We start from the raw sequence: 20,226 nt of genomic DNA on the forward strand, positions 1-20,226 counted from the left end.
ATATAGGGGCTGTTAGTTTGGTACGTTGTCCCAGGATGATTTAGGGCAGGGGAACATTGTCTGGCTGTGTGGGTTAAAGAAGGTGGCTGGGGGTATGGATAAGGGATTGGTTGGTTTATATATGAAAGGTAAGCTCACTGGTAAGTTGTTTACTGTCTCTAGAAATTCACTAGTCCTGGGGGTGGGGGACAGTCTTTCTCCAGCCATCAAGATCCTCCAAAGATATCAAACATCATAAAATGTAGAAAACTAAAAAAAACCCCAACATAATTAGGAAGAAACCAACGCTTTTGGTTTTCTTAGTCTCCATTAAGTTAAACAGCAGAGAACCAGAAGGCAGGTATAGCCCATTTTTCTCTTATTCCACTTAAGAGTACAGGTTATTTTTTAAACAGAAAATTTGAAGTACAAGAGGCTCTTACTCTTTATCTATTGTCTATAGTTTTCCAAACATAAGCTAACAAATACTTTGTTTTTTCAACTCCTGTCTTTGCACACTGCATTTTTGTCCTGAACCAGTTGCATGGAAAAGGAACCAACAGTCATGTTCTCTTATGTCAGAACTATGTTTACCCGTCAACAACCCTTGGTTACTGAGAAATTAAGTCAAATGAACACACCTTTAACATTTATTATTTAAGAAGCACTCTAACTTGCCATTTTACTTTAATGGCACTTTTAAAAACTAAGCACAAAAAGCTAAGCATTGCATTCTCTATTTCTGTATCTTTTCAAAATTTTACTCTTGCTAATATAAAATCAGATATTTTTTTCTCTAGTAAATATATGGCCTCTCTTTGACAATTGAAAAAAAGTTTTTTCAAGTCTTTACCCTTGATATTACTTATAACTAACTGGTACTTTTGAGAACCAAAAGAACATTAGAGTACAAATGTTAAGGATCATTTTCTGGTAATTTTTTAAAAATATATTTTTTAATTTTATTGGGAATATTGGAGAACAGTGTTTCTCCAGGGCCCATCGGCTCCAAGTCATTGTCCTCCAATCTAGTTGTAGAGGGCGCAGCTCAGCCCCAAGTCCTGTTGCCATTTTTAATCTTTACTTGTAGGGGGAATAGCCCACCATCCCATGGAACTGGCAACCCTGTTGTTCAGAGCTCGTGCACTAACCAACTGAGCCATCTGGCCGCCCCTAAATTTTTTTTGAATAGGTAACACTTCCATGTGATTGAGACTAAAATATTGATTAAAATATACATTTATACATGATTACATATAATTATATGTGTATGATTATGCCATGAAGTTTCCTTTTTACTTGTCTCTCAGCCACAATTTCCTTTCCTCATACACACCACTGTTTTTTATTTCCTGTTTATCCTTCCAGTTCCTTTATGGACATAACAGTAAATACACACACATATTAATATGTATTTTCTCCCAACTCTTTTTCCCACAACCATTTGGATATATTTAAAATAAAACAATACATTTTTGGTAAACAAAATTTAATACAAACAAATAGTCAAGTAATAATGGTTTTTTATTAGATACATTTTATTAGATACAACTTTTAAAAAATACTATGAACAAAGTATAATTAAACAAAATATATAAGTATTAATGTGCTACAACTGAATTGAGAACAAAGAAATACAAAGCCTTTTTTTTCACTCTGAAGACTCTGGAGCCTCTGATTGAAGACAAATGACATTTGGCCACCAAAGGTCTGTAAAAGTTATAAAGCATATTATACTTTTGTTCAACTTTATAATTGTGTTGTCTTAGAAAGCTCCAGAAACTCTCAACAAAGTTTTAAATAAACCATGGGGAGGGGTGATAGGAAAGGGAAGAGTAAGAGCTTTTTCAAGAAGTTAAATAACAAAGTCTGTAGAGAAAAGAAATAGTACATAATAGGACAAAAATAAGTGGATATACTTTTTTGACATTAGATGTAGATATTGCAAATGTTTACAAGGGCTTAATCAATGTAAGATAGATGTTCTTCTGAATATCTTAAAAAGCACCTTGGTATCAAAAACAAAAAAAAAAAACAAACAAAAAAAACCCAAAAAACCCCAACCAAAAAATAAAATAAAATTCCAAACACCCCAAAATCTCTTAACATTCTTACTTGGCCAAGCAACCACACAGTTGGTGCTCATTACAAAATTTAAGAAGGGCTGAATGACAAAAATTTTTTTGTAGAAGTTTATTTACTCTATAGGAAACAAATATGAAACTTATTTAAGGTAAGCTTTATTTAGATTGGAAAAAAGTTGAAATAGCACTAGAGAACTTTAGGCACAAATTCAGATGTAGTTGTTTTTAAAACATTAAAAAATTCCTTTCTTTGGAACAAAGTACAAAATAAGTTATGACTATTGCTTTTTTTTAAAAAAAATATTTATGATGATCATCTCTAGCACTAAGTAAATTTAATATCTAGGCAATCACACAAATGTAAAACATTCACACAAAACATTAAAAAATGTTTGAAGTACGTGTATGTTGAAAATGTCTCTGGAATTATCAGTTCACACTCCTGGCTCAAGTGGTTTCTGGTGCCTAGCATTAGATATGACAATAAGTATAGCTAGCAAGTCAAACCTACTGCCTTGAAGGTCAACCAAATTGCCCCATTCTGATTATGTGGTATGAATTTCTTTATTTAACTAAAAAGAAAAATGGGGTGAGGTGATGCAAACCTGGCTTTCGATATAATGCACGATAAATTCTAAGGCGGCCAAAATTATGTTGAGGTTAACAGCTGTCTTGAGTTCCTAAAATAAAGGCAGTCTATAGGAAGCCTTTAGGAGATATTATCTTATCACTTGGCACCACATAAACAGCAAGCTCTCCTGTTTGAAAATACAGTCTGGAGTAGATGTCTTTTCCACACATAAATCTCAAGATACAACAGGCACACATAAACAATTTAACCCCTTGCTTTTCATGTATGGGTTCTCACAGCAATTTAAAAAAATCTATTGCCATATCCAGACAACAAGAAAAAAAACACACCTGGTTTGTATATTGACAAAAGTATAGTATATAATTGAACCTTTGTCTTTCCTGAGTTTCAAAAAGAGTATTTGACAGTAAAGATACATAAACAATTCATATTCACTAAGAGAAAATGTATCAGTCCACAAAACATTTTCGTCTTTCTAAATATAAAAGAATGAATGTTCAACCACTGCCATGTGTGAAGCCCCTTTACCAAATTAAATTTACTCTAGAATCATGAACTGAAGGTTACTTAGTTATGGCACTTTAAACATCCCAAACAGGCAAAAATGACAAGTTAATACCCTCCCTGAGTATATACATCATTTTTCCTTAACACCTTGTTTAAATGGAGTAAATACCTGTATTTCAGTCATCTAGGAAAAATAAAAAGGTTACTGAAGATCGAATAGGCTATCATTTCATACCTGTGCTGTAGTCAGTGGGAAGATTAGAGCAGAAAAGGGAGCTCTTCTGTGGTAAGAATTAGATCACTCTTTATAGTTCACTCACTTATATAGGAACACATGGAAAAGAATTAAGTTCATGAAAATAACAAACTGTACTTTTCGGTTGATTCACAAAACATACCCTTCAATTCCCTTTGCCATTGAGTGGGTTTAGCAAACGCATCTCCACCTCCAATTTGTTTTCTGCCCTTGTAAAACCATATGTATTATATAGATTCTGACTGCATACACGTCATCATATTAATACTCATCATGTACTTTCAAATGTAAAAAAGGATTCTAGAAATGCCCAAATAAAAATTTTTCTGGAATTGAATTTAATAAGGTCAATTAATTTTTATATGCTTTTTTCTGATCACTACGAAGTGATGAAATTCTTGGTGTTTATATGCGTATATGTGTACATGACCATACTATTTATCTACATACATACACATGGATATACATAAATACTAACCCAAAGGCTTATATGAACATTACCTATCAAAAGAAAATCTGTTAACTATGTGATGACAGTATGAATAAAATCTGACACAAGTTTGGTTGATACTGGTAAATTTCTTTTGATTTAATTATACCCTAAAATTTCTTTTTATTTTATCAGTGCTAACACCATTATTTATCCAAAATCAGTAAAGGAAGATAAATAATTAAAGGAAATTAAACTATCATTCGGGTAACTTTAAAAATAGTTACTTTAATTTCCTAGTATTCAAGGTAAGTTGTTGGTGGCCTATTTAATTTATGTAGTTTTAAATTACGTAGAGGAAAAAAATTAAACTTTGAGGTCTATATTTAAACAAATTCTGTTCTATCAGATTTACTATAATGAAGATATGGATATTAAAAAAACGAATAACAATACAAGTAAATAGTTAATATTTTTACAATAGACAAAAGTACTAGAATACAAGTTATCTTCAGAAAGTTTTTTTTGTGTGTGAAGTGTCTGCATTTATGGATGGACATAATCTTACAAATAAACATGAAATAACAAGTGTTATTTGTATAATCCTCAGCATTTACACTTTTCTCATACATAACCTCATTTTCTGCAAAACATTTCTGAACTAAATAGGTTCCATTATCTACAAAAAATATAATACACAAGTAGATGTTTACTTGAAAATTAAAATAAGTATCCTAATTATACCTACAATTGTCTTTCAACTAAAATGACAGAACATTGTTCTTTGAATTGCTCTGATAATTATCACAAAAAGGTATACATATATCATTTCAAATTATGATTTGAAAGTAAAAATTCCCTAAAAATGTGTACATTTTTCCTCAGAATTCAGATTTCAGCTAAGCATTCAAGTTGATGCCATAGTTTATTTGAAATCTCAGTATCACTTTAGGATGAGAGAAAAAAAGTAGTTTATACATGTTAAGTTTTCAATTACTTGGTTTTAACAGAAATCTGGTGACACTATAATCACATATTTTCTTCATCTCTCCTATGACAAGGAGTATATAATTATAATGCAGATAATAATAGAACTTGGGAAGTCCAGATACACCAGCTACCTGGAACATCCCTACAATGTTGTAAATTATATCTGTCCACCCAGGAATAACAATAATCAATTACGCTGTAGTTCCTGCCACTCCATTTACCTTAGAAAAAATTTTACATTCCTCTCTGAAAACTAGCAAGCTTTATAAACCAGAGTTGTAAAATCCAGACAAGGGCAATTTGTTGTATAGAAGCTTGAGAATGTTGACCAGTATTTTACACAATGTGTACCAAATGACAGATTCATCTTAGAAGACTGCAACTACTGCTGTTAGTTTTTTCAGATAGCTAATTTTAAAAGAAAAATAGACCCATTGAGCTAGGTGGTCCCTGGTTTATCCTTTAAAGGCAACTTGAAAGTAGAGACTCTCAGGATTTTTAGCCGTTCACAAGAAAGTAGGACAACCAGGGAGGAAGTCCTCACCCAAAGCACCACACTAATGAGGTCAAACCCTACTGGGCTAGGGAGAAAATCGGTCCCTGTTTTTCACAAGATAATATTGCAAAATGAACTTCAACTCCTTTGCCAGGTTCAAGAAAAGGAGCTTCTTTAGAGGCTGTAGAGATGAGAGTCACAGTGGGCCATTTTCCCTTCAATGGGTCTTAAATAATTTTTTCTTAGGAATTAACCTGTTATTTTAATCCCCATTTTAGGGGCATCTGCTTTTGTATCTCCTACCCAACCTCTTCCCAAAAATATGTTTAATATAAGACAGCAATTGTAAGAATGAAGTCATGAGAATTCAGTATTTTAGGATACTCAAATTGTCACCGTATTTTTATCAACTACAGAAAATCTTCAGTAAAATTAATCAGTTTGGATATATTTTTAGTGACAATGATTTTTAAAACTGATTTTTCCTCCTTAGAATGCATTTTAAGAATTATGTGATTCAACTTAAATGAAGCTTAGTCATGCAATTTTTCACATGTATGACAAAATAAGGAATATACAGTCTTGCAGATAAATACACAAAAATGGAGAGACCAGTCACGAATTCCTAAAACGTATGCAGACATTATTTCCTATTCCACATAAGTTTCTTACAAATACTTACAAAGGTACATTCTCAAAGTCCAAGCAACACCACTATTACCTTCAACAACAAAAACAAAACCCCTCCCCCCCTTTTTCAATTACAGGAAAGGCTTTATTACAGTTTGAAAAATTGGTATTTTGGGGAGAAAGGACCACAATGATTATTTTTAGGTTTTGTGCTTTTGGCACAAAGGAGATACACCAAATTCCAACTCTGGAGTTTTTAAAATCTCTCATCTTGGATCAGTGTGGCTTCTTGGATGAAATATCCTGGCTTTAGAGCTTAAAGCATTTCTCATTGTATCTGTGAATAGTCACACAGCCATGATAGGACACTGGCCTGGGCATTGCAGCTACTCCCGTGATGATACTTGTCGCAGGATCATAACAGAGAATAGTGTCCGTGGCTTCTCCATTTTCCCGTCTTCCACCCAGGATATATATTTTGCCATTACACACAGACATACCACAGTTTTCCTGTTTAACCAAATACATTAAAAAAAAAATTTAACTGTTGAAGGTAAAGGATCTGGTAGCAAACTGAAAAGTAAAATGAGACATGCTTTAACCCAGTCAAAAAAAGGAAACATGGAATAAGCTCCCTTCTGCCCAACTCCTGCTCTATGTGTGAGTGATAGATAAGTTTGCATGGATGAAGTGAGTGTTAAGATAGAATATATGTTAGTAATTGGGGCCAAGATGTGGGAGGTGAAGTGGGGGTGATGGACTGAGAAAAGGGTTTTAACTTAGTGATAGTTGAAAAAAAATCTTTGGAGAGCGTGGCTTGCTTTTCCAATTACAGGAAAGGCCTTTCTTGTAGAAAGTGGCTATAATATGACCAATGAGTAGGAACATTATTCATTATATGAGATTACCCACAAGTTAAATGAATGACAGAGTTATAATCAAATTAACAAAGCACTGTTATTAGGGGCCTTGGCTGAGACACAGAAACTTCCCAAATAATATTTTACAGTTAACTTTCCACATAATGGGATTCTTAGCTAAATTATAGTCTTCTCTGTCAATAATTACTATATAAAACAAATATTCTTGCAAGGATGACTGATTGTTCAAAGAAAGAAATTACACTAAAATTGTCTCACTATTGCATGGATCTGGTTATGCTGTAGGTCAGATATTCTTCTATCTGTATTTCACGTTGAGAAAGTTATTATTATCCTGTTTCCACATAACCAACAATGAGATGGTTCTACCTAGTAAACATTTTTCACTTGAGCAGATTTGTTGTATGTATATAAATTTCGCTCTTCTAGAAAATAATGAAATCTTGGTGGACTTATATAATAGAAGATAGTATCTTTAGGTACAAAAGAATTAGTGAGTACTTAAAACCACCTATATTAGAGTTTTTATATACCCAGAATGACTTGGCCCATTATCATTAGTGAATGATCAACTTTTATCCAGAATACCACCCATGAATTATACCAATTATATGCCAAACTATAACATTTTTCATCTAAAGCACAGTGAGCTCTTTCTATAAATTCTAAAAGTTCTGAATACAAAAAGTAACAACATCCTTAGTTTTCAGGTATAAGCTACCTCACACTATTGAACCTTAGTTATTTTGATGATGATTCTTAAGCTATATAATTATAGGATCTTATTAATATCGTTCCAGATAATAATGCTCAGAATTAAGTGAAATAAGCAACCTTATTCATTCATATCAGAAACTTGTACTAGATATAGTAGTTTCTTTTGCTCTACGAGAATCACAAAAGTAATGGCAGTAAGAAAAATAAGTTATCAATACATGAAGTTATTTTTCAAGACTAAAATGAAACATGATCCTCTCCTCGATTATTTTTTTTAACAATGCTTACTACTTAAATACCAACAATAAAGAAAAAAATCAGATTTCTTTTAATTAATTATTCTAAACTTTAATGACATCTTAAACACCTAGTCTATTGAAGGAAGATAAAAAAATCTTCGTCATTGACTTAAAAAAGAAAAATCCCACAATTTTTAAAAGGATGTTTCTGATGAAAATTAAAAAGCAAAATATGTTTAAAATAGCAAGTTGTATCTTTTAGGAATTATGCAAAGTAAAGATACATAATGGTGAGGGACAGAGAAAAAGGCTGGGTCCATTCAGACTACAAAAATAGAGCTCACTTTTTTCAGCTCTTTTTTGTCGTTCAGTATTCTAAGCATTTAAAAAAAATAGCCTAGGATTCAACTGTCTACCATGAAATTACAGTTGGCTTATCCTTTTTCATTGATTAGCATTAAACACATAGGCAAACACAGATGGTTCAAAATTTGCCTATCAATAATGTATACATAGATATACTTAGAGGTACTATTACCGTGTTTCCCTGAAAATAAGACCTAGCCAGACAATCAGCTCTAATGCGTCTTTTGGAGCAAAAATTAATATAAGACCCGGTCTTATTTTACTATAGTAAAATAGTAAATAGTATTTTACTTAGTTTACTATAGTAAAAAAAGACCGGGTCTATAATATAATATAATATAATATAATATAATATAATATAATATAATATAATATAATATAATACCAGGTATAGTATAATATAATATAATACAATACAATACAATACTAGGTCCTATCTTAATTTTTGCTCCAAAAGACGCAGTAGAGCTGATTGTCTGGCTAGGTCTTATTTTCAGGGAAACACGGTAGTAAGAATGGACTGAGGAGAAAAGAGAAAAGCGCAGCTCACAGTGGCCCATGTGGCGAACGAACCGGCAACCCTGTTGTTAAGAGCACCGCGCTCTAACCAACTAGGCTAACTGGCCGCCCCTCACTACTTTTTGTTTCAAGAGATTTGATATATTTCTGATCTAAATGTTTTGTCCTCGAAATTTCTGAAGTCAATGTTATTCACTGTTTAATTAGAGGAAATGTGTCATGTGTGTCCTACTGTTTTTTTCTCATTAATATGGAATCTAAAGAACAAAATAAATGAATAAACAAAACAGAAACAGACTCATACCGTGTTTCCCCAAAAATAAGATGTAGCCAGACAATCACCTCTAATGTGTCTTTTGGAGCAAAAATTAATATAAGACCCGGTCTTATTTTACTATAATATAAGACCGGGTCTTATATAATATAGTATAGTATAGTATAGTATAATATAATATAATATAATATAATATAATATAATATAATATAATATAATACAATATAAGACCCGGTCTTATATTAATTTTTGCTTCAAAAGACACATTACAGCTGATTGTCTGGCTAGGTCTTATTGTCGGGGAAACAGAGTAGATACAGAGAACAAACTGATGGTTACTAGATGGGAGGGGGGTTGGGAGGCTGGGTGAGAAAGGTGAAGGGTTAAGAAGTACAAACTGGTACTAGTTACAAAATAGTCACAGGGATGTAAAGTACAGTATGGGACAGATAGTCAATAATATTGTAAAGACTATGTATAGTGTCAGATGGGTACTAGACTTATCAGAGGGATCACTTCATGAATCGTATAAATGTTAAACCACTATGCTGTACATCTGAAACTAATATGAAATAGTACTGAATGTCAACTATAATTAAAAAAAAAAGTCACAGGTATATAAAGTACAGCATAGGGAATATAGTCAATAATACTGTAATAACTATGTAGTATCAGATGGGTAATAGACTTATTGGGGTCATCACTTTGTGAGATATATAAATGCCTAATCACTATGTTGTTTGGTACACTTGAAATTGAAAAAAGAACGTAATTGCTATATTACTATATGCCCTGCATTATGCTAGATGCTGGCCATTATCTTTCTAAGCCCTGTTATCATTTTATGCAGTATAGCCAAGCTCTAAATGAACAATAATTCTCAGTGAAAGTGCATTATGTTTTAAAATATTCACCATAATAAACCAATGAAGAAAAGCTTGGACCACTGAGCTAAAGAAATGTGATTCACAAGGGATAGATTATATTCTCTCTGTATCATGAAGCTGAAGATTCTATTATGTCCCTCTATCAGTTGAGGAAATGTTATTCTGAATACATTACTAATTGGAGACTATACCTTAATGTCAACAACTTGTTGCACAATGTGTTAGAGAAGCAAGACATTAGAAAAAGGAACACTAGATTATTATTGTTTTTAGTTTAGGCAAACTGATAAGAACTTGAATAAAAGCAAGAACAATAGCAATTGAAAAGAATAGGAGAAACTCTGAGACCATAGAACTGATATGCTAGATTGATTTAATTTAAAAGAAAGTGAGAAAAATCTAAGGAATTAAGTTTCTAGGTATGAAATAATAGGAAATATATATATTTATCTCTGCCCCCAGTTCCTGACAAAGAGCTCTTAAGTCCCCTGGAATTTCCTGGGTGACAGGAGTGTCTTTTGTTCCAGTGAGGCAATTCTGTGTGGGCTCCTAGATAGTGGCTGATCACCAGAAAGACCAAGCCATAATTAGAAGCTTGGAACTTTCAGCCCCACCCTCTATTCTCTGGAGAGGTGAGAAGGACTGGAAAATGAGTTAATAATTGGTCATGCTTACATGATGAAGCCTCCATAAAAACGTCAAAAGTACGGGACTTGGAGAGCTTTCAGGTTGGTGAACACATCCATGTGCCAGGAGGGTGGTGCACCACCACTCCACAAGGACGGAAGCTCCTATGCCTGGGACCCTTCCAGACCTCACGCTTACATAAGTGTTTTCCCTGAGTTCTGTGAGCCATTCTAGCAAATTACCAAACTCAAGGAGGGGGTTATGGGAACCATGATTTACAGCCGGTCAGTCAGAAATACTGGGGACAACCTATGATTTATGATTGGCATCTGAAGCAGTGTCAGTCTAGTGGGACTGAGCCCTTAACTTGTGGAATCCAACACTAACTCCAGGTAGATAGTGTCAGAACTGAATTGAATCGTAAGACACCCAGCTAGTGTTGCATAATTGACTGGTTTGGGAATAAACCCACATATCTGTTTTGAGTGTAAGGGAGAAACAGTTTTTGCATTCACTAGGTTGTTTGGAAACAGAAAACGTAGGCTTGCAGCAGAACACCCATGGACAATATCAAACAGGGAGTTGGAAATTTGAGTCTGGAGCAGAGAGAGGCATTAATGGAGGTAAAGACTTGAAGACATCGTGCTGGGCAGTAGATGAGATCATTCAGGAACAGAATATAAACTGAAGAGAGCAGAGGAAAGAGGCTCAAGGAATACCCAAATTTAAAGGTTGCGTAGAAAAAATAAGAGAATATGAATGAGACTAGAAGATTATTAGTAATGACCTTTGGGAGTACAACATGTCTAAAGTGTTATAGGTAGAGCCAGATTCAACTTCAGAACCATCAGGCATTTTGGTGGTAGGAGTGTAGAGCCATGAATCAAAAGGCTGAGGGAAGGCGTTTTTTTTTTTTATTTTTGGAAGCAGGGAGTGGAAGGAGAGTAGGGAGATACAGGCCGGAGTGTGTGGATGAAGGAGACTCAGCACAGCCATTTCTAGTATAACAAAAAAGAAAAAAAAAGGAAAAAAAATTAGCCTCTAACTACAGAAAAAAAAAAAAACAGTTTGGGAGCATTTCTTATCTTTTGAAATATGCGAGAGAGAGAGGGATAAGGACTACAGCAGGATTGTGAAAAAGGACAAAGGGAAAACAACAGCCCAAGAGCAACAGCTACTTCACCATGGGATGGTAAAAAGTCTTCAATAAAACAATTTCTTGGAAGGAATTCAAAACAGGTATACCATATGCTTTATGTGGAGTTTTATAAAATTATGAAAAAACTCAAGCATACGTTAAATATTTTAATAGTGAAATTACAGTGTATTCATAATACACTATATTCTTGGTCTCTCTAGATTCATTTTTCTTTTGGACTGTTTTATGTTATTACCTGCCGGCTGAATGTATTTTGTACATGCATCCAGTAATCTTCAACTGGATCGTAACAGTATATTGCCTTGGTCAGTCCACCAGCAACATATATCAGGTTGTTTAAGGATACAGCTGTTATACATCTCTTGGCAATTGGGATAGCTGCACGAAGTAGCCAAGAATTGGTTTCTGGATCATACGATTGAACCTAATAATATATAGAAATATTTAATTAAAATTTCTTTAAAAAATGCAAATTTGCTTAATAGAAAGTCAACCAGTATATAGAAACATGATTAAAAATCAAATCCCATTAATTTACAGAATTAAGGGAGGTTAGCTGATAGTAAAATGTCTGAATTATGAAATTCTCAAAGGAAATGCAAATGTATTACTATCAAGCAGAATGAAGTAACAAACAGATTGGTTCCAGGATGAATGACTGCCAGGTTTTGTTTACTTATTTCCATTGACAGTTTAGATTAAAAAAAATTTGTTATATAGGATGACTATGCTTCAATCTGAATATAATTTCTTCACATTTTTAGGGAGCCCTTTCTTTAAAAGAACACAAGTAAACTTCAATCTAGTTTACTTTGAATCATCACAAATTCTGAAGTAACAAATTTTAAATATGTAACTTTTGGTCACATTATGTAAAAGTTAATTTAGAAAAAAATTAATTGATTGACAAAATTCAATTAACCATTGCTAAATCAATTAGCAATATGTACTTGATTCCAGAATAAGCATGGTATTTCTTGAGATGTCAGGGTGGCATAAGTTCTTTTGTCCTAGGAGTTCAAAGAAATGCTTCGACTTTGAGCCTTCTTCTATCTACATCACAGACGTCTCCTTTCCTCTTCTTTGTTTTAAAAAATACTTTCAAAGTATGCAGAAAATGATCAAGTTGGAAGAAGTATAATTAGTTACTTCCCAAATGTGTTTTGTGTGAATAATTTTTTTATTCTGCAGATTACAGCAGTAAAATGTTTAAGACAATTATTTACTACAAGATCTCAATGTTGAGATTAGTCTCATTTCAAAAAGACTGGACCATGCTTTTTACAGCAAATTGTTAGCTATATTAGGATTTTACTTCAGGATTGAAATTCAGTGTTTCCCCCCAAAAGTACAAAGTACCAGACAATTTTTAAAAGGCCCCTCACACTAAGAGACTTTGCTACCTACTTATAAGCCTTCTGTATTTCTCGTCTTGTATGTTATCACTGGTAATTTCTGTAAGAGAACATGACTTACCTTATCAGAACAAGTATTATCATCGGGTCCTCCACCAATCACAAACAATTTGCCTACACAGCTAGTCACAGCAGGAGAACTCACTGCTTCCTTAAGGGGAGCAACTTCAGTCCATCGATTTGAAAAGGAATCATAACATTCTACGCTGCTAAGTCTGTTTTGCCCATCATAGCCTCCAACAACATATACCTAAATGTAAAATACATGGAAAAATCTTCATTATCAAAAGTCTGAATTTTGAACTAGTTAGCTAAAACTTAAATTATCTCTCCCCCTTAATGAGCCCTTGATAACTATAATTGCAATATGTTTATTTAGCTCAGTTTCTGAACCTTTTTAAAAATTATCACCCACTTACCACCATGAAGGAATCTTTTTGGACATTTTTTTACAATAGCCCCTCCAATGAAATTTTAACACTGCAGATAATTGTATATCTGTTTATGTACTCTATGTATATATGTGCTTTATACATGAAAGTACAATTTTTTTCACACTCTCAAGAACAAATCTTTATCTCTGTAGGGCTGATACTGCTCGAGTTGAGCAAGTAACCTGACCTCCTGGGATTCAGTTTCTTCATGAATTGAAAACATTACATTAAGTACTCTCAAAGATTCCTTCCTGCTTTAAGATTCTATATTCCAAACCATCTCAGGGTTTATAAATTTAAATAATTTCATCGTTTTGAATTCAGCCTATATTGTCATTTATAGGGTAATGTAAATTTTAGGATTGAGTACTTGTGTAAGGTAGGAAGGATTCCTTTTATTTCTTGATTTAATGATTTCAAGTTTTAAGCACCTTCAAGTATACTAATATTTGTCAAAGAAATTTGTGTTCACCAATCCATACGTAGCACTTGAGACATAATCATTTTCATTACCTTTGTTTGTCCAGACTAAGTAATTATGTCTTTTTTATATTTTATTTCCTTTACACCTATCTCAAAAGTCCTCATTATTTCATTGACTTTGTCAACGGCAGCAGCACAATAGGTTAATATCCTGAGGAATTGACAGTAGCTTTCAGAATGTGCTTTGAGGAGCTCTAGTGTTCTACAGTACAGATATTTCAAGAAGCCTCTGTGGTGATGGGGGCGGATGGGGGGTGGGAGGGGGGTGCGCAGGGAAGGACTGATGGGAGGCTGGGTGGGAAGGCTTCCTGGCACCACCTGTTTCAATCAGAGCAGTTTTGTTTTCTCATTGGTGGTTCTAAAATGTCTCCATGGGAGGGCCTAAGAGGCAGCAATGTTTTTAGAAAGGAGTGCTAGGAGACCAGTCAAACATACACGTGCAAGCAAGTATGCTGCTTTTACTTAGTCTGTTCATCAATTTGAGGTGGTTTTGGAGGAGGTGATACAGATGGAGGCAGGGAACAGCTAAAGAGCCACATTAGCCCTTGGTATAACTGCTGTATTTTTGTCTATTTTATGGAATGCATTTTTATATTAGATTTAACTTTTAAAAAGAGGGTGTAATTGCTTTTAAAAAGTTTGGAACCACTAGTCCACAAGTGATTCTCAAGTTCCTGAGGACAGTGAATGGTTCAGAAACAAATGATGTATTTTTCATATTTATTAGTTGTAGTCAATAAGACATTTTCTTTAAAATGCATTATTGAGTTTATCTTAACCTTATTTTGTTTTATCCCTACTTATACAAATAAAAAAGCTAAAATAACATCACGGTAGATAAATATATCTCTGCCTAACTGCCGAAGTCAGTAAAAGAAAAAGATGCTTGGATTAGACATTAGCCTGTATTTGTACTTAATGTAACTCCTTTGTTTTTCAATGCTTCTTAGGCATTAAGGCTCCAGTGGTGCATGAAAAGAGAAATGTGCTGCACTGCCATGAATTCCAAATTGGGAGAACAAAATAAAAGTACAGTGTCAAATTGTTTATATCTTCAGTTTATCTATGGAGGTTAGAAATGGAAGGAAATAGAATTTGAATGCAAAACACCCAAAGGGTGAGTAAAATGAAGGATTCAGCTGTGGTATTTATTTTGGAAATGTACCAGCAATAGTAATAAAAAGTGGTTTGTCTTACTTTACCAAGGAGGACAGCCATTTTGTGACGCCATCTGCCTTTATTTAGAGAAGCAACTCTGATCCAAATATTTAACTGTGAATTATAAATCCAGACATCACGACCGTTGATTCTTCCACCTTTAAATGCAAAACAATGCACATACAGTAATATACACATAAATACCAATAATATACATATATAAACATGGGATTTATTTACTCAGTCCAAAATTTGAGAATTCAGTTCAGTAAGTGAAACAGGACCCTCTTAAAACTTAATGGAAATAGTTCTACAGAGCAGATTTAAACTTTGCCAATTGTTATTTTGAGAAATAATAATTACAGGCCCCACATAATAAAATTCAGAGTATGAATTTTACAAATGCATTGTTAATTTAACCATTTTTAATTCCAGGAGTCAGACATCAGAAGCACCCAAATAACAGAATTATTTAAAAAAAATTTTTTTTAAAATCACCCATTTTTTAAAAAGCATACCACTGTACCAAATAAAGTATCTGTTGTTATACTGTTCAATGTGTAGTAATATCTGCAAAGCTGGTAAAATTAGTCAACCAAGTAACAGATTTCAAACCATAGATACTGTAGTTATACTTCGTATAAGCCTGTCATTTTATTTGTCTGGTTTGAGAGGTAGCATATCACATATTATTAAAAAAAAAAAGGTCAAGAATTTTAACGAAAATCCTATTTTATAAACTTTGGAGAGAACTTCAGAAAACATGGGTGGATTAGAGATGCTAAATTCCATGAATAGTTCTGACTTTGCAGACTTCACTGTGTTCCTTAAAACAGACAGGTAAAAGTTTAAACAATTATATCATATTCTATTTGCACTTGAGAACATTTAAAACATGATATGATTAAAGGCATTTTCTGGTGGATCTTTTGTAAATCACTTTGTATCACCTTGTGCCTGTTCTTAAGAGTAAAGTCATTCTCAGGTTTATGTGTTGTATAAACTGATCTGCCTAAAGTGGGCACGTCCACTTTCACTGTTTCTTTTGAGACACTGTTATCATTTAAAACAGCCAAGCCATGTTCAAATTCAAGGTAGCTACTACAATAATTCTTCATTTACCTGAAACAAGAATGTCATTCCTTAGAGCACAGACCGCATACTCTGATTTGGTAAATTCTGGAAGCTTGGCCAAAGACTTCCATTCTCCTGTCACAGGATCATAGCACTCAGTGTACGGAAGATTAAATCCTCCAACTCGTTCACAGCCTCCAACGACAACTATCACCTCAGAGTAGCCAGTTGACCTAAAATAATCATTTTAAGAATGAATAAATAATAAAGATACACTCAAGAGTTTAAAACCCTAACAACATAGCATTATCATAAAGTGGAACACTATTATAAATCGTTAAGTGTATTCTCTATGTGCAAGTGCCAAATAATACAGGCTACCAATTATTACTTTGAGAACATTTACAAGGGATTTAGTGACATCATTTTACCACAGAGAATTCCCGTGGGTATATTTTTCTATGAGTTTTGCCTTAAAAATGATAAAGCCGTCCAAAGGTTCTACCTAACTCAATTGGAATGCTGGTAATATTAAGGATGACTTTCAAGTGAAGTTTTGCAATTCAGATATGCATAACCACATAAGGTAAGATAAAGCACTTTTCTAAGTGTAGGAAAATGTTGTTTTCATCAGATTGCTAGTTCTAAAAAAAACTAATTCACAGTATAACCTAAAAAGGAGCACAGTCATGCACCATGTAATGACATTTTGGTCAGCAACTGCATATAGAAGGGTGATCCCATAAGATTATAACGGAGATGAAAAATTCCTATTGCCTAGCGACAGCATAGCTGTGATGACGTCATAGCCATGATGACATCATAGCCGTTCATAATGTCATAGTGCAAAGCATTACTCATGTGCTTGTGGTGATGCTGGTGTGAACATACTGCACTGCCCGTTGTATAAAAGTATAACATGTACAATTATGTATAGTACATAATACTTGATAATAAGTGACTATTATTGGTTTATGTATTTACTATACTTTTTGCTATTTTAGTATACTTTCTACTTATACCAAAAAAAGTTTGTTGTGAAAAAGTATGCAGTGTTACATGGGCAGCAGCCTCAAACATCTTGTGTTTATCACATCTCTTGATTGCAGCATTTTCTCTTGTGTTTGCGATTTAATCTCATGTTGTTTCGTACAGTACCACGCTGTACGTTTGCAGCCCAGAAGTAACAGTCTATACCAGACAGCCTAGGTGTGTGTACGTGCACACTGTGTTTGCACAACAATTGTCTAATGACGCATGTCTCAGAACACATCCCTGTCTTGAAGCGATGCATGATTTTATATTTGCTCAGAAATTATTTTTTAAAATAAAATTTTAAAAGTTAAGTAAATTAAGATAATCCAAATCAAAATGTTGGGTAGTTGCTAAAAATGTTGTTAAAGTAATAGCAAAGAATAATCAATACTATATAAAAAATGTGTCTGGAAAGAATATACCAAAATAATGGTTGTCTCTGGATTGTGTAGCTTCCCATTTTCGATCAACACAAATTTTCAAAACAGTAATGAGCATGGGCTATTTTTAGAGTGGGAAAAAACAACTTTTAAGAGCAGTATGAGGTTTACATTAAACACTGGTTTCTTTTATTTTGTAAATTTAAGATAGAGATAGGAAAAACTGAGAGCTTATCCAAGCTTCTTTTATTCATAAGGTCCAACAGGTAGTTTTGGAATTTTAAAGTTATTTGACTTTAATATTTTTTCACAAATGTAATCGAAATGAAAAGGTGTTGTAATTGCATTTTATGGTTGCTACAAGGTTAAATCTCAAGAAGAAAAATGCTAACGATCTCCCTTCTCTTATTTAAAGTGGAGGGGGAAAAAAGACCGCATCAGAACACTTATTTGTAGTTTTAGTCAGTGTGATGTTTCACAATTACACTAGAAAAAAACAAAATTCAATAATGCTGGTGTGTCCCTTTAATAGAGCTGCTATATTCTAGCTCCATTTACTCACAACTATTTCAACTAATTAAATCAAAAGTATGCCAGGCATGCTTTTTCCATTATAAAATCAGAAATATATATTGTAGAATAGAATTTTGTTCACAGATTAAAAAAAAATTACTTTCAGGAACCCCGCAAATTATATAACCCTCACCTAGTATATAGTAAAACATTACCAGAAGGACTCAAATAGTATCAACATTTACTATCTTCCAAATAATTCCAAAATGAAAATATTAGAAGTAAAAACAGGATAGCACCAGACACTTAGTAGTGTAATTAGTGACTCATCCTTCTTTCCATAGAAGTATCATTTCTTAAAATAACTCTAAGACAAATCCATGTGGTTATTCCTTAAAGCCTTATGTATTGATTGACCAAAACAAAAATTGCTAAATATTGTAACGGGTTGAATTACTTCTAATTGTTTTAATGTAAAATCAATGTAATTATGATAAAGAATTTTGTTTTACACCCACTTTCCTTATCACATTTTACTTGTTTTATACTTTCCCTTTGCTTGAATTTGCTTGCCTTTATCAAGACTTCTTAGCTTAATAGACATATATTGTCTTGTCTTTGTACCTTGTAACGAGAAAACAGCACAAAAAGTTAATGGCTAAAACATTTAGTCCCACTAAACAAAGGATCATTTCAATGTCTACTGGAATTTGCATTTATCTGAAAGGAGCAGCAAACTAGTAGTAGTTTTACCTGTACCGAAGGTCCTATTTGCAGCCAAATGGCTTTTAACTTAATTAGAGAGAAGTCTGGTGTTCTCATTAGAGACAATTAATCCAATAAAAGTTATTTATATATATATATATATATATATATATATATATTAAATTTATTGGGGTGACAATTGTTAGTAAAATTACATAGATTTCAGGTGTATATTTTTATATCTTGATCTTGGAAAAATACTTATCTCAGGCTGAGCTGATTGTCTTAAAGGAAGGAAGTTAATCCAGCTGATAATGACAAGTAGAATCAAAAGGCAGTCAAGATGATAGTATAGAATAAATAAAATTCTGGATACTCATACACTCCATACTTAGAGTGAATGTTACTTTATTTTACTAGTCCTTTAAAGAGAAAAGTCTGATATTCTGCTGCGATGAAATAACAAATACTTGCTGCTTTAGTACTAAGTCTCAACATTTGTTCCTAGGAAAGTATGACAACTAAATTATCCTTTTTTTACAGTGGTAAATATTTTTATAAAACATCATCATCTTTTATCATAAGGTTAAGAAAAGATCAAAGTAACAGATCACATTCTTTGATTTATATGAAAGGTAAAATAATTATAAACCCACAAGATATTCTAAATCAAATCAACAAAATGTATATTAATTATCGGGTTCAGTTAAGAATCTCAAAAGATGAAATACAGAACTTACTGAATGAAATAACAAACCCACTTATTATTAATGCCAAATACACCAGAGACAGGTTAATTGCCAAACTAATTTCCATCAACAAAAAGGGGTCGAAAGGTGACCCTGGCTAATGAAAAAATTAACTGAATATATTTAAAAAACACAATAGAAAAGTAGTGTGTTCCCATATGTGGAAGCTGGGATGCAGAAGGGAGAGATGTTAGTGGTGGAGTCTAGTTACCGTTCTAAAACTCAAATGTATCTGAAAACTAAGATATCAATCCAAAATAATGGACTGAAGTAAAAATATGAGACTTTAACCACTTAAGAGAAGGAATAACTCCTTGGTTGAAATACAGATTGGAAGACAATTTTATACAGTATCCACCAAAATTAAAAATGTATGTATCCTTTGAGCAATTCCCCTTTTAGTAATTAATGCTATAAATTATCAGTGTATGTATGCAGACATATGTACAAGAATATTCACTGAGCACTGTTTGCAATGGCAAAAATAGAGAAACAACCTAAATAAATGTCCATAATTAAGAGATGAATCAAATAAATTACGATATCCATAAGTGGGCTACTACCGTGTTTCCCCAAAAATAAGACTTAGCTGGACCTTCAGCTCTAATGTGTCTTTTGGAGCAAAATTTAATGTAAGACCCGGTATT

General features: G+C 33.1%; 1 protein-coding gene across 2 annotated transcripts in view; it reads right to left on the reverse strand.

Annotated features, from left to right (window-relative positions):
• Nucleotides 1-1,493: 1,493 nt before the first annotated feature.
• The window catches only part of KLHL24 (kelch like family member 24), a 35,969-nt gene continuing 17,236 nt past the window's right edge, over nucleotides 1,494-20,226 (reverse strand). For both annotated transcript variants that reach the window (XM_033127152.1, XM_033127143.1), the window contains exons 4-8: nucleotides 16,246-16,430; nucleotides 15,163-15,281; nucleotides 13,110-13,298; nucleotides 11,869-12,057; nucleotides 1,494-6,474 (exon numbers count right to left, since the gene is read on the reverse strand). In XM_033127152.1, the coding sequence (XP_032983043.1) occupies nucleotides 6,274-6,474; nucleotides 11,869-12,057; nucleotides 13,110-13,298; nucleotides 15,163-15,281; nucleotides 16,246-16,430 (883 nt within the window). In that variant the 3' untranslated portion in view covers nucleotides 1,494-6,273. The remainder of the gene's footprint in view (nucleotides 6,475-11,868; nucleotides 12,058-13,109; nucleotides 13,299-15,162; nucleotides 15,282-16,245; nucleotides 16,431-20,226) is intronic.

This window comes from Rhinolophus ferrumequinum, chromosome 2, assembly GCF_004115265.2.
Source record: "Rhinolophus ferrumequinum isolate MPI-CBG mRhiFer1 chromosome 2, mRhiFer1_v1.p, whole genome shotgun sequence".
Classification (NCBI taxonomy): domain Eukaryota; kingdom Metazoa; phylum Chordata; class Mammalia; order Chiroptera; family Rhinolophidae; genus Rhinolophus; species Rhinolophus ferrumequinum.